We start from the raw sequence: 16,080 nt of genomic DNA, 5'->3' as shown, positions 1-16,080 counted from the left end.
AACACCGTAGCCCCAAGGAAAAAAAATTTTTTTTCTAGTGTGGCAGTTAATGTGTTAAGGAAAAAAGCAAACTTCACTGATTTTCATTTCTTTTTGCTGTGAATCCAAAACATTGAAAACAAACTTATGCTCAGGTTATTTTTTTTGTTTTGTTTTGTTTTGTTTTTTTGAGATAGAGTCTCGCTTTGTTACCCAGGCTAGAGTGAGTACCGTGGCGTCAGCCTAGCTCACACCAACCTCAAACTCCTGAGCTCAAGAGATCCTCCTGCCTCAGCCTCCCGAGTAGCTGGGACTACAGGCATGCGCCACCATGCCCGGCTAATTTTTTCTATATATTAATTGGCCAATTAATTTCTTTCTATTTATAGTAGAGACAGGGTCTCGCTCTTGCTCAGGCTGGTTTCGAACTCCTGACCTCAAGCAATCCGCCCGCCTGACCTCCCAGAGAGCTAGGATTACAGGCGTGAGCCACCGCGCCCGGCCTTGCTCAGGTTATTTAATTAGCACCCTCCCTCCTCTTTCCCACATGATCTGAAATGTCAAAAGAGACACAGCAAGCTTTAGAACTTTGTTAGTACAATCTTCAGACCCTGTGACTTCAAGTACTACAGAAGTGGAAATCTGTCTCAAGTGTCCTAATATGCTGAATAATGACACCTAACTACAAAATGTGAACACCATCCTCAGGACTTTTTTATGCTGACACTAAAAACATTGTGTTATTAAAATGTATTAACAGTAATGAATAAGGAACATACGCGGCATTCCTTGTGTCCGGCACATCTCTATGGTAGCCCAAGCGGTTACTGATAAGCATATTAAAGGCGTGTTTCTGATAGCCCAAGTCTCTCAACTCCTGATCGCGTTCATTAAAAATCATACCTGCAAGACAGTGGAGTTACAGTCAGTGCATTCAATCTAGACAGGATCGCCAGTTACTGTGATGTTCTGATCATAAGAAAATGTTGACTTTATCCTATTAACCAGATTAACAGCTATGTGTCCCAAATCTAAGTTGTCTCTAGTTTTAAAAAAGTAAACTGAGCTTGAGGTCAAATTCTTACCAGTCTAGCTCAAAGCAAGTGTGTATTAACCATAAACAATACCTACTCACAAGCCATAATTTAAAAAATATTATATTTAAGAGAAAAATTTGCAAGTAAGAAAAAAAATAATTTTCCATAACAGCAACAGATTACAGAACCCCAATGAACATGTGACAGGCCCCATCTATAGGCAAGTTTCTACATGAGGCCCTTGCCCCCAAAACGGCTATTAATAAACCTTTCTACAAAAAAAGCTTCCACAGTCTCTGGTTTCTGACTTTAATCAGCTTCACTGTCTAGAAATTCCTCCAGAAATCTAATCAAATCACTGTAATTTAACATTCTTGTTCTAATATTCTGTCAGAGATCTTTACACAGAATGACAAAATCTTTTGCTTTCTCTTTCCCATGTCAAAGCATGGGAAGTGCTTTAGCCTCTCCTCACAGAATGGCTTTCTGTAGCAGTATTTCCCAAAGTCCGTTCATACAAAACTAATTCCATCGAACAGTAATATATACAGAAAAAATTAGCTGGGCATGGTGGCGCATGCCTGTAGTCCCAGCTACTTGGGAGGCTGAGGCAGCAGGATTGCTTGAGCCCAGGAGATTGAGGTTGCTGTGAGCTGGGCTGACACCACGGCACTCACTCTAGCCTGGGCAACAGAGTGAGACTCTGTCTCAAAAAAAAAATGGTTACATCAAATAGGTTTTTTATTTTAATTGCAGGACTATGCCTTTAATATGCTGAATATTTTATGGATAGCCAAGTGCGAGGGGACAGCATATAGAATGCAGTGTTTCACCAATTTATTTGACCACAAATCACTTGACTAGTGTCCCCAGGTCCACTTTGGGAAACATTACGTCTTGCATGCCTTCTCTCTGGAACTTTTTAAGCTGAAGTATAGCCTTTCTTAAAGCTCTGTTAGCATTTTAGGCAAGGAGGGAAATTCCATGAGAGAAGAGACTTTGGTTATGTTCAAAACATAAAGGAAATAAAATTAAAACTGCTTGATACTTAGCACCTAGAGCACTGCCTTGCACAAAGAAGATTCTTATTAACTACTTCTTTTTTTTTTTTTTTTTTTTTTTTTGAGACAGAATCTCCCTCTGTTGCTCAGGCTAGAGTGCCGTGGTGTCAGCCTAGCTCCCAGCAACCTCACACTCCTGGGCTCAAGCAATCCTGCCTCAGCCTCCCAAGTAGCTGAGACTACAGGAATGAGCCACCATGCTCAGCTAATTTTTTCTATGTTTTAGTTGGCCAATTAATTTCTTTCTATTTTTAGTAGAGATGGGGTCTCGCTCTTGCTCAGGCTGGTTTCGAACTCCTGACCTTGAGCAATCCTCCCGCTTCAGCCTCCCAGAGTGCTAGGATTACAGCCAGATTCTTACTAAATACTTCCTGATGCAACAAGTATCAAACAGAGGGTACTTCATGCTGGATACTGAATCATTTTCTAATACAGATCTATGAAAAACTATTCCACGTGAAAAGATCATTAATTTCTTTTGTTTGTTTTTTTTTGGGGGGGGACAGAGTCTTATTCTGTTGCCCAGGCTCAAGTGCAGTAGCCTGATCATAGCTCACTGTAGCCTCAAACTCCTGAGCTCAAATGATCCTCCTGCCTCAGCCTCCCTAGTAACTGGGACTACAGGTGCGTGCTAACATGCCTGGCTAATTTTTTCTATTTTTTATAGAGACAGAGTCTTGCTATGTTGCTGAGGCTGGTCTCAAACTCCTCACCTCAAAGTGATCCTCTTGCCTCAGCCTCTCAAAGTGCTAGAATTACAGGTGTGAGCCACAGCACCCAGCATTTTAAAATTTTTTGTAGAGATGAGGTCTCTCTATGTTGTCCAGGCTGGTCTTGAACTCCTGGGCTCAAGTGACCCTCCCAACTCAGCCTCCCAAAGTACTGGGATTATAGGCATAAGCCACTACACTCAGCCTTATGGTTGAGTTTTAAGAACTCTTTAAATATTGTGGATATTGAACTCTTATTAGAAATATGATTTGTAAATTTTTTTTTTGATACAAAGTCTCATTCTCTTGCCCACGCTATAGTGCCGTGGTAGCTCACAGCAATCTCAAACTCCTGGGCTCAAGCGATCCTTCTGCTTCAGCCTCCCGAGTAGCTGAGACTACAGGCATGTGCTACCATGCCAGGCTAATTTTTTCTATTTTAGTTGTTTGGCTAATTTATTTCTGTTTTTAGTAGAGACGGGGGTCTCGCTCTTGCTCACGCTGGTCTCGAACTCGTGAGCTCAAGCAATCCTCCCACCTTGGCCTCCAGAGTGCTAGGATTACAGGCGTGAGCCACAGTGCCTGGCCTCGATTTGTAAATATTTTCTCCCATTCTGTGGGTTGTCTTTTTTCACTTTCATGACATGTTCTTTGATGTACAAAAGTTTTTACTTTTGATATAGTCCAATTTATCTATTTTTCTTTTGCTGCTTGTACTTTTGGTATGGTATCTAAGAAATTATTGCTAAATCCAAGATCATGAAGATTTATCGCTATGATTTCTTCTAAGGGTTTTATGGTGTTACATAACACATTACATTTAGGTCTTTGATCCATTTTGAGTTAATTTTTGTATATGGTGTGAGATAAGGGTCCAATCATTCTTTTGCATGTGGATAGCCAGTCGTCCCAGCACCATTTGTTGAAAAGACTATTCTTTCCCCAGTAAGTGGTCTCGGCATCCTTTTTGAAAAGCAATTGACCACAGATGAGGCAGGGTCTATTTGTGGACTCTCAGTTCTATTCCACTCATCTATTGTGTCTAACCTATGCCAGTATCACACTGTTGGATTACTGTAGCTTTGGAGAAAGTTTTAAAATTTTAAGTATGAGTTCTCCAAAGTTGTTCTTCTTTTTCAAGGCTATTTTGGCTACTGGGGACCCTTGCGATTCCATATTAATTTTAGGATAACTTTTCCCATCTTTTCAACAAAAGCCATTGACATTTTGATAGAGATTGCATTGTATCTATACATTGCTTTGGGTACTATTTATATCTTAATGGTATTTAGTATTCTAATCTATGGATCTGGAATGTCTTTTTACTCATTTAGGTATATTAAATAATTTTTCAGCAATGTTTTATAGCTTAGTGTATAAGTCTTGCACCTCCTTGGCTAAATTTATTCCTATGTATTTTACTCTTTTTGATGCTATCATAAATGAAACTGTTCTCTTAACTTCATTTCAGACCATTCATTTCTAGTGTATAAAAATACAACTGGTTTTTGCATGCTGATCTAGTACCCTGCAACTGCCAAATTCACTTATTAGTTCTAAAAGGTTTTAGGGGGAGTCTTTAGGATTTTCTATAAGAAATTTAGTTTTTCAGTTAGGCAATTTGAGTTTGTCCCTTTGAATATCTACAATTCTCTTGCTTCTTTTTCCAAAGGCAAATACAAAGTCCATTAAAAATGGTAAACCCAATGTTACTTTATAAATGTTTCACCAAAATAACTATGAATAAATAAAAGAGCTAGACATTTTCTCATTAATGCTTTTAAAATGTCTCCTGATACCATGCCACCTTCCTATGCTAAGAAAAAGAAAAAAAATGAAAAAAATATGAAAAAAAAAAAAATAAAATGTCTCCTGGTTGTTTGAAAAAGACTAGAAGGTATATTTTATGAAAACTAAAAGTACATATTAGCTTCTGTTTCCTCATATAATTTTAAATAATTTTGACTTCCTTTATGAGAAAATCATTAAGACCTAAGAACTGACTTTATTTCTTGAAACTATAACCAAATGAAAATTCTATTTTAACATCTCCTTTATAGCCTATGGCTCTCTCAATCTCTCAAAAATCTCTTACTATATGCTTTTACTGCTAAATTACATATCATGTGATGTTTCCACAAGATCGAAGTTCTTGTTTTTAAGTTTTAAAGATAATCAAAATAGCTCACTTATTATCCCTTAAAATAAAATTTGCTAAAATCAGGACTCTAGAACGGTAGTATTCAAAGGCATATACAATAGATTCCTATTTTCAAATTGAAGAGAATATAATTTCTGGAAAAAAAGCTTTCTGTTTTATACCAAAATTTCATAAACTGTATGTAGTATATATTCTAGTACCTTAATAATTCCTATAAGTATAAATTTTATTAGATATAAGTAATTCCAGCTGATTTCTAAACCCAATGTTTTATGTACTATTTTAATTAAATCTGCCTTTCAAAATAAGTTAAATACAATCAGATCATCTTTCAGCCATTTCTTTCCCTTATTGATAATCGTAGCAATTAAAATCCTCTCCCACAGTTCCATTTTCTTTCTAGCCCTTTAGTTTTTCTTTTTCTTTTTTTTTTTTTTCCCTTCTCTAGACCTTGTTGATTTTTCCCAAGTCCTCATAAGATACTGAAGTCAGAAGTGGACAAATTAGAATATAACTCCTCTCTGTGTCTACAAGAATCATAGAACTTCAGCTAGTTCACAATCAAATCAGTGTAGAAAAAAACAACATTTTTAATCTCCTGAGCAACACATGATTTAAAGAATAATTAAATTTCCAATGAGTAAATACACTGATATGGCTACTAGTAAAAATTAAATATACTTACCTAATTCAGAAGAGAATTTCAGATGGCCATTTTCTGGATCTTCAATATGACCATCTATCACATCATCAATTTTGTTTCCTTTGAACTGTGGCTCTAATACTCGATTTGGACCACGAGTAAACCGGGGATAGAATTTTTTGGGAAATGGTCCATGGGGCCCAGACCCCTTGATGGGCACATTCTTAAGTGGCTGAGTCACTTCACTGAAGTTGAAATAAACGAAAAGTAAAACTGTCCAGGTCGCGGATGTAAAAAGGCACCCATAACAGAAATATCGAACTGTGGCACTTCCCATTATAGACCTAGCATAGCTGAAGGGCCATTTTCAATTTCCTAAACAAGAAAGATAGATATGTTAGATACTTCAGTACACTTTTAATCATCCACCAAATACACATTCACTATTTTCCAAACCACCAAGTAGGACCCCTATGCATACAGTTAACAGAGATTCCAATACAAGAAAACACACGGATAGCACTGAATTTTAAAAAAGGGTTCAACAATTAAAACCACAGGTCAGTGTGTTAATGCTCAGAAAACCAGGGGCAGCAAAATATGTGACTTAATCATTTGCCCATGTTAATGGGTATTTCTTCACCTTTGTTCTGGACTGCTTTCAGTTTGGTTATTTTTTCATCAGGTACTAACTTTCCATGGGGAAAATACAAGTACTTCCTGTAGGACATCTAAGGTCCCAACTGTAAAATGGCAAGATTCTTTTTTTAACCAAGGATCTTAAAATCTGTTATTAAAAATAAGCAACTTGAAAAAAAAGTTCTACTTTCCAATAAAAGGCTATGCCTGTTGTAGTGTATACTCTAAATCTGACAGTTATTTTCAAACAAAGAGTTCAAATAATTCTGTTTTCCCTCTCCTTGAGATTCCCTATAAAATAAGGCAAGAAGAACCAAATATAGCAATGAACAACAATTTTATTCTAAGCTTTCTCATAATATCTGTTCTTCATGAAGGCTAATACAATTTTCCAAGGATTTCTTTCTAAAGAGCCCAACATACATATAAAACAATCTCAATGAAAAGACTTAGTACAGGGAAACCCTATATAAGTAACATACACACATGAGAAAACTACTTAGATTTAACTTATAAAGTACTTATTTCTATAGTATAAGATAATTTTTAAAACATTATCAACCTCCAAAGATCAGAACAAAGCAAATCAGTCTCAGTCCCACTTTAAAAATTATGCTGTCTTGTACAAGGTTATACCAAAGGCTATAGGGTATACTATAGGTTATACCATGATAAATAGCTCAATTTCTTAACTATCTACCAACTTAGAACTACTAGGTATTTCACTACAAATCAATTAAAAAAATAAAAAATAAACCAACAGTAACAAACCAAAACAAAAAAAATCCCCAAAATCCAAGCAAACAAAAGTCTCACGAATAGTAAGACCAGAGGAGTGGCTGGAAATGACCACAGTATAAAGGAAAGTCAGGCACCAAGGGAAGTGCCATGTCAGCTTTTAGCACTTTTTAAATTAAAGACCAGCTTAGAAAAACACAAACACTTTAGAAGTGAAAGAAAATCATTGATACACAAAACACAATAATTTGCACTGAACCAAGATAATCTCCACAAGGACTTTGACTTGCTTTTGTTTGTTTTCTAGTTTACTGCATTCCCTTCATTAGCATAATGAATGACCCACAGAAGATGCTAAAAAAAATCTATAGAATGAATGAATATTAGTAGAAATTCAAAATGTTAATTTTTTCATATTAATATTTTCACATTAATATTATTTTAATAATTATTAAATTATTTATTTTTAATATTTTTCACATTAATATTTTTCCTCATTAGATCTATTTATTACATCTTTCCTCACTAGATCTATTTAACATATAACATGAATGGGATACATGACTACCCATTTCTTCCTTACAATGACCTATAAGTCCCTCTAGCATAAAGAGTTCATCTGGCATTACTTCTCTGACCATATCTCCCACTAATTCCCTCTTTATTCATTTTGCTCTAAACATAGGTCTCCTTATGGGTCAAACATGTCATAATCACACCCCATTTAAGAACTATTCCTTGGCTCTTCCGCCAGTCTAGAATACTCTAGAATACTTTTCCTCCCAGGTAATTTCATAGCTACCTCTTTCACTTCTATCAAATCTTTGCTCAAATATCACCTTCTCAATAAGACCCTGTACCTAGACTACCTTATTTAAAACTGCAACTCAGCTGCTAAACATTAAACTCTATCCTCCTATTCCATGGAACTTACCACCTTCTTACATATACATAACTACTTATTCATTCGGTTTATTAGTTATTGTCTATCTCTCCCATACCAGAAACAGAGCAAGAGCGCCAATAGAGCAAGAGCTTTTGCATATTCTATTCCCTGCAATATCCTTTGAGCTCATAAGAGTGCCTGGCACACAGCGAACATTTAATAAATATTTGTTGAAATGAATGAAAAAAATTACTGTAATATGGTTATCAATATACTTGAAAAATGCCTGGAATCTCTACACAAATTTATTACTGTCTTGCTTGGGCCAAGCAATACCTTAATGCTATCCACAGAGATTATGACTACCTTATTCAACAACAGTATGGAAACGATCACAGAACAGCCGTATTCATTACTGGAAAAGGTACAAGGCTGTTGGCTGCCTGCTAGCACCTAAGGGCAAAATAAAAAAGCTTCCAGCTCAAAGGATTTGGCCAATCTGTTTAGGGTCTTCACAGAAGACTCATCCTAACCTGGCTCATCCTATCCATAACAGATAGCTTAAAATCAAAATTCTCTGGTTTCATGAACTATAAAATATATTAACTCTCAACAACCTCTATCAGGTAGATATTATTATATTATTTCCCCCAAGCCACATCATAATTCTTTAGAGTATTTTTTATTTACTGAATCATTACATGAAATTTAAAAACAGATAAAACGAGAGAAATTTATAAAATCAGTCATATCTTTTATATAATTAACCATAATACTGTTCAGAAGCAGCAAAGGCACGATCTGTTTTTAGATAGGTCACCAAGTCAACACCCAAGTATTAAGAAAGTGCAAAGCAATCAGATGCCTGTTATTTAAAAAAAAATTAAGTTTCTTAACTGCTTAAGAAAACATGCAAACAAAAATTGAAAACTAAAATTTTAATATAATCTATACTAACAAATAACAAATCCAGTATCTACACAATAAAGTCTTTTTTCTTTCATACTATTTGCTATTCCTTCTACAGGCAACTGGCTATGGCTTTAATAACCAAGGCTGAAAGCCTCTGAAAGGAGGGTCAAAGCAAATATGTAAGGTTAGTTAATGCAAAACAACTAGTGAACAAAGTCTACCAACCATAAACTTGAACAGTTAATAGAGCCAAAACTTTAGGAACTAGATATCAATGTAATATATTTTTCAAAGTTAAGTGAATAAAAGGCTAACCAGATGTACATATGAATTTAGGTGAGACAAGTTGGTACGGTTTTATGTTTCCCTCCGGTCAGGGTCTGGGATCTAGCTGCTCAGGGACAGGCACCTTGCAAGCTATGAGTTGGGGTTTTGCCAGGGAGGTACAAGAGTACAAGAATGGGGCAAGGTATATGCAGTGTGATGATTATAATAACAGGTTTAAGCCAAGCAAAAAGAGATGTGAGGATGTGGAAGAACGAAGCAGGATGAAAAATGCAGATAGGGCAACAGGCTAGAGGTCCCGGTGTGGCTGTTATTAGAGAGTGGACCGGAGAGACGAAATGTCACGGTTGGAAACTCATTTATATAATTTTTTAAAAGTGTACTTCTGTTCCGTAAGAGGTTAAGGGACATTGTGTAGATTCTGTGCAATGTGAAATCTTAGAGAGGACTGTAGTATATGAGCAGAGCACATCCTGGGAAATAAATGCTTACTATGAAGAAAAAGGAGAGGAAGGAGGAGAAGACAGCTAACCAGTTTGAAAAGAGTTTCATTAGACATTTTCATTATGAAGCAAAATACTCAACATGCCAGCAAAAGTCTCAAGTCTTCCTCCATGATTTCTTAATAATAAATTTGAAAACACTGTGACAGGAAATTTTAAAAATCAAAAGAGGAACACTTCTATCCAAATCAACTTGGAAACTTGGGTGGTGGTGTGTATGTGTATATATATATATATTCTTAAGAGACGGGGTCTTGCTTTGTTGCCCAGGCTGACCTCCAGGCTCAAGTGATCCTCCCTCCTTAGTCTCCCAAGTAGCTGGGACTACAGGTATGAGCCACTGCAACCAGCTAGAAAAGAGTAACTTTTAAGGAAAATACAACATTCAAATTGACCCCAATCCCAAAGAAATAAAATTATAAAAGAGTTCCTCAAAAAACAAAACCCAAGAAAAAAACAAACAACAAAAACAAACCATCAGGCACAGAGAGTGGTACAAGGGAACTCTTCCATCCCGTTAAGGATCTAATAACCCTATGCTCCTTAAGCTAGATAATTTTTGTTTTAAAGGAAATCTTCCAAATTTGTTTTCTGAAATGAGCATAACATTGATCTTGAAACCTGACAAAGATCGAAACTCCTGACCAAAAATCTCCTTTATGAATATCACTGCAAAAATCTTAAGATAAAATAAAATATTAAGTACGAACTTAGCAAAAAATGTCTAAAACATATATGAGGAAAACCATGAGAAACTCCTAAATGTCTCAAAAATCTCAGCTCTCCCTAAATGAACTTGTAAATGTTACACACTCATTAAATATACTGTCAGATTTTTTTTTTCTGGAGCTAGACAAGTTGATCATAAAATTCATTTGGAAAAGAATGAATGAGAATAAAACCCTGGGAGAAGAACTAGGAGGGAAGTGAGCCCCACCGGATAATCAACTCCAGGACAGTTCAGGGTGGCACACACATAGACTGACAAACTGATGGGAAAGGGATAGGAAAAAAATCCAATTACATAAAAAAACTTTTAAAATCTAGTATATATTATATTTAAGATAAATTTAGCATAAACTTAGTATAAATAAAGATAACACCAAAAACCAGAGAGGAAATGAATGCCTTTCAACTAAATGATGTGAAAACATCTGTTTAGCCATACGGACAAGCAACAGGGTTCATTCCTATCATTACCCACCAAGATACATCTGAGATGAATTAGATATTTAAATGTGAAAGATGAAACTAAACAAGTATCAGAAGAAAACACGAGTAAATTCCTCTATTATCTGAGAGTGGGCAAAATTTTTTAGCTAGGACCAAAAAATTCAGAAACAATACAGGAAAAACTGGATTACACAAAAACAAAAAAACTTTGGATAGTAAAAGACACTAAAAGTAGAAAGACAAAGGATAAACTGGGAAAAATACTTGCAACTGGTATCACAGACAAAAGAGTAATATCTCAGTATTAGTTTTCTATTGCTATGTAACAATTACTGCAAACTTGGTGGCTTAAAATAACATACATTATCTCACAATCTCTGTGGGTCAAGAGTGAGCACAGCTTAAACTGGGCCCTCTGCTGAGTGTCCCCAAGGCTGCAGTCAAGGTTTTAGTCAAGCTATGTCCTCACCTGGGAGCTCCACTGGGAAAAAATGTGCTCTAATCTCACTCGCATTGCCAGAATTCAGTTCCTTGTGGCTGCAGGACTGAGGGTCCTTGGCTTTCTAATAGCCATCAGCTGGAGGCCACCCTCAGATCCTAGAGGTTGCCTGCAGTTCCCTGCCACGTGGGCTTCACCACCATGGCCCCTAACTTCGTCAATTCAACATGAAGGAGTCTCCTACTCCGGTCTGCTTAAGACAGTCATAAATAATGTGATGTAGTCACAGGAGTGAACTCCTATCATCTTTGCCGATGACCTGACCTAATCAATAGATTGACATTCTATCACCTTTGCCACATTCTATTGATTAGAAGCAAGTCATAGATACCCCCCTGCCCACTCCCACCCACAGGAGGAAATTTCACAAAGTTTGAGGGCAGCAGGTGGCAGGAAATCACTGGGTGTCCACCTTAGGGTTTGTCAGACACAATTTCAAATAAAGAGATTCTAAAAGTGAATGACCAGCTACTGTACAGACCATTCACAGGGACAGACCATTCACAGAAAGAGAAATACAAATGGTTCTTAACCATATGAAAAAATGATCAAACCTGCGTATAATAAGGGAAATGTGAACTCAAATTACACTGAGATGTCATTTCCCACCTGTTCAATTTACAAAAATTCAAAAGCCTGACAACATATTCTGAGGGTGAGACTGTAGTGAAACTCCTATATATGGTAAGCTATGATATAGCTTCTACGCAGGTTCGTTTAGCAACATCTAATAAAATTATACCCATTTACCCTTTGACTCAGCACTATTACTCCTAGTAATCTATCCTACAGATGGTAGAGATAGGAAACAATACACCCACAAGGCTATTCACTGCAGGACTCTGTGTAATAGCAAAAAGGTGAAATCAAACCAATTGTCCATTAATAAGGGGCTTGCTGAATAAACTAAGAAATATCCATACAATAAAGCAATAGACAGCTGTAAAAAGGAAAATATCTCTATATAAGTCATAGAAAAAGATGAGAAGAGTGTATATAAAATGCTACATAAAAATACACACACACACCAGCTGCTATTATATCATAAAACAAAGGATCAAGAAAAGGAAGGACAAAACATAATACTGAGTCGGTTTCTAGCATCCCCTATAAGTCATTTTTTTAAAAGTTAATACCCATAGGAGGGAAGGAAATAAAACAGGATTTAGAAGCTAGACATCATCTTTATAGGCAAAGAGCAGCCTTGCACTTTGCCTTGCACCAAGAAACTAGAAAAATATCTCTATAAAAACACACAAATAACAATTTAAGCACATATATACTTTAATCTACTCAAAAAGCAACATTTTTATTGCTACTGTTATCATCTACTGTTGTTATATCTAAAATGTTTTCTGGCAAACTGTGTCTGTAACAAAGGTCTAAAATCTCAGCTCATTCAATTCAAATTCCAGCATCATCAAATTAGAGTAAGGGGTATTTCTTAACAGCACAACACAGTGCTTTGAGTGTAAGAAGGCTCATTTTGAAATGCTTTTTACAAGCACCCTCTATTAACAGACAACACAATCCACATGAACTACAAAATTGTGCTCCTTAAAGTAGTTAAATTATGTAACTGGTCACTAAAACAATGCCTGTTATGCAATGTCACTCTACAGATGATAGCTTATGTAATTCCTCTAATCTTCAAGTCATAGCTTATTAAATGTACTAAATAATCCAACATTCTTCTGAAAATCATTAAATAAGCTTAAAGGAAAAACTAATACTAGGAAGACAGTAGGAGCTCCATATGCCAGGCAATATTCAAGGTGCTGGGGGTCAATATAATAATAGCTTTTGCTGTTGTGCTCAAAACTTAGAAAAGACAGATAAGCAAAAAGGAAACTATTTATAAACCACCTGAAATATCACTACTATTAGTGTTTTGCTATATAATCTACTAATTATTTTTAATCTCTCCATACTATATACAGAATGTTATACTGTTTTTGGCAATTACTGAAGACTCAGGTTAGTGGTACTATGGCTAATTTTCTTTGTACTTTTACTTAAAACACTTTCTACAAAGAACATATGTAGCTATTTGATAAATGAGGTAAATATTTTCTTAGAAAAACACTCATTAAAATTATAAGAGCTATGAATCAGATTAAATATGTTAAGGCTTTGAAAGAAGCAGGATACCCTTTTCTTTTTATCTCAAAAGCAAAGGAGATTTCCATACCAAAATGCACAAGGAAAACAGAATGGATTTTAAGCACACTGAAATTTAATTCCATTAATTTGTCAAAAATTTGAGAATAAAATTTGAACACTGAACAAATGCTCTAAAAGCACGATTTGAAGAATAGTTCCTCTATGAAGCATTATCTAGTCTGAAATTCTTAGGCCCGTTTTAATTTCCACCTTTTACTATAGGCTAATGAGACAATTCTGGTTAACTAACAGACCACTTTCATTTTCTATCAGCACAAAGTTAAGTATTTACCTATAAAAGTTAAATATTTACCTTTCAGTAGTTTTCAGCTATTTTCTCATAAGTATACTCTGCATTCTGCATTGTCAAACAGCAAATATTTATTAGCCTTTTCCATAAAAAAGGCACATTCATGTTTTGACTCAGCTATAGTCATGTGAGTACAAATACTGATTTATATAATACTGTCCCTACATATCCCCATGAAATTACCAGGTGATGACAACATAAAAATACACATTATTCCTTCTCATTCCTTATTCAACCTGGAAAACTAGAAGAAAACTTAGCCACCAACAACAGTATTTTATAATTACACATAAGGAGATTATTGAATTAGGAAGGGTTCAGAGCAAATTCCAAATATGATATGTTCCCTGGGAACAATCCTTTGAAACCCCTCTGATATTTATGAATCCCTTCTCTATAAGAAAATTAAAAAGGAGATAAATATGTGAAATGTGTAACATTATTATCTCAAATACAGAAGAAAAACACAAAGCAATGCTGATGGGAGAAAGAAGTAAATTAAATTAAACAAACACCAAAGAAAAAGAAACTAAAAAGACAGACAATATGGTAAAGTACCTAAAAGTACTTCCCAAGCAAAACTTGGGAGAACCAAGGCTCAGTGAATATGGGCTGGTAGAGGCTGTTATTCTTATACCCTCTCTGAACCAACGCCCAAGTAGAAAGTAGCACCTCTCACTCCCTGCAGCTCTGTGGAAGGCAATAGGGAAAAAGTGACCATATCCTCAGGGGCAAGCATGAAATCAACAACAATCAATAGGTAAGCCTGTGCAACAAACGTTTATTCCACTGGGATCATTAGATTCTAGACCTTTCTAAGTATCTATCCTACTACACATACTGTATTAAGCCTTCTCTTTCTTTTATTATATGTCATATTTTAATTAATTAATGACCCCATGTATCTGCTCAAGACTGCCAGGAATGCCCATGAAATGCCTTATTGCTATCTTTTTGTTAGTCCCAACAAATAGTCAATACTCTGGTCAACACAGGGGTCACAAAATCAAATGTCTTTAGAAACCAAGACATGTGTGAACTTAGCCAGAGAGAGGAAACGTAAGAATGGTGGGGGCTGGGGCATGGTGGCACATGCCTATAGTCTCAGCTGGAGTCTCAGCTACTCAGGAGGCTGAGACGGGAGGATCGCTTGAGCCCAGGAATTCGAGGCTGCAGTGAGCTATGATCTAGCCATTGCACTCTAGCCCAGGCAGCAGGGTAAGACTCAAAAAAAAAAAAAAAAAAAAAGGTCCTGATTTGCATCCTTGTTTTTCCTGTGTAAGTATACCATTCACCTGTGAGAGGCTTTCTGACTAGTGATCCAGGGGAGACAGAGTAGGAGCTACCTTATAAACCACTATTGAGGGGTGCTTGTTATTTTCTAAACTGTTGTTTTTGCATTTCAAACTGTGCTGGCTAGTTAGTGCTAAAAAGACCATCAACAAATTGAAATGTGACAGAATCCTGGGCCTTTTTCAGAAAACTCTTTTCTGAATATCTACCACCTCAACAGGTTTAGAAAGCTGACAAACTTAATTGATCTGCCAGATGGCCAGACCCTAGCTCATGCTGTCCTATCAAGCCCAGGAAATCAATACAGCAGATACTGCTGCTCGCACATCCACCTGAGCTTCCCACGCGATGGTCTAAATGCAAACTGCCAACACCTGTATCTCTGGCCTCTGATGCCCGCCTGCCTGCCTGCCCGCCGGGCAGGCCCAAAGTAGGGGAGAATGGGCACCTCCCTAGGGGCAGCCCTCAACCATGGACTGGTAAAAAGATGCCAGCTCCCTCACGCCCTTCCCCAGAGGAATGACTCTGACACTGGTATTCCACCCTGCTCTGGGGTGCCCAGCACGGCTAAGCTTGCGCTCTCCACAGCGGAAACTGGCTTGAAAACATTCCCTTTACTAGCTGCCTTTCCTACCACGTCTCACTTCATTTCCCTGGTGTGTCCTGGGATTACCTCACAAACAAACGACTTTGATTCAAATTTTTATCTCAGGATTTGCTTCTGGAAGAGCCCAAACTAATAAAATCAGGTTTCAACAGAAAAGAAACAACTTGGCAAATTCTTACATGTACTAATTTTTTATTTCTGAATGGAAAATCTAATAAAGATGGAGCTTTTATAGCTTCTGTTGCCTGTGTAAAAAAAATAATCCATACAAAAGAGTTTTTCTGAAGAGTTGAAAGACATTTTTATACTTGTAAGAAAAGAACAAAGTGATAAGCTTTTCTAAGGAAAGCAAAAGCTATAAGGCAGTATTGTTTGAATCCTTATTAATCAGGTGATATACATGAAATATTAAATTTAGCCTACATAATTAAATCTAGATGCAATATCACAGCCTGGGCCTATGCATCTAATTCACTCAAGG

At 36.4% G+C, this 16,080-nt stretch overlaps 1 protein-coding gene across 6 annotated transcripts in view; it reads right to left on the bottom strand.

The window, feature by feature from the left end:
- Positions 1–16,080, bottom strand: part of GALNT11 (polypeptide N-acetylgalactosaminyltransferase 11) — a 50,554-nt gene that overhangs the window by 24,057 nt on the left and 10,417 nt on the right. For 5 of the 6 annotated variants that reach the window (XM_012786228.3, XM_076006747.1, XM_076006748.1 and 2 more), the window contains exons 2-3: positions 5,634–5,966; positions 759–882 (exon numbers count right to left, since the gene is read on the bottom strand). In XM_012786228.3, coding sequence (XP_012641682.1) covers positions 759–882; positions 5,634–5,928 — 419 coding nt within the window. In that variant the 5' untranslated portion in view covers positions 5,929–5,966. Of the gene's footprint in view, positions 1–758; positions 883–5,633; positions 5,967–6,072; positions 7,383–16,080 lie in introns of those variants that run through there. The other variant, XM_012786229.3, reaches the window with a different exon arrangement.

Source organism: Microcebus murinus, chromosome 9 (assembly GCF_040939455.1).
Source record: "Microcebus murinus isolate Inina chromosome 9, M.murinus_Inina_mat1.0, whole genome shotgun sequence".
Classification (NCBI taxonomy): domain Eukaryota; kingdom Metazoa; phylum Chordata; class Mammalia; order Primates; family Cheirogaleidae; genus Microcebus; species Microcebus murinus.
This window is presented reverse-complemented; position numbering and strand designations above follow the sequence as displayed.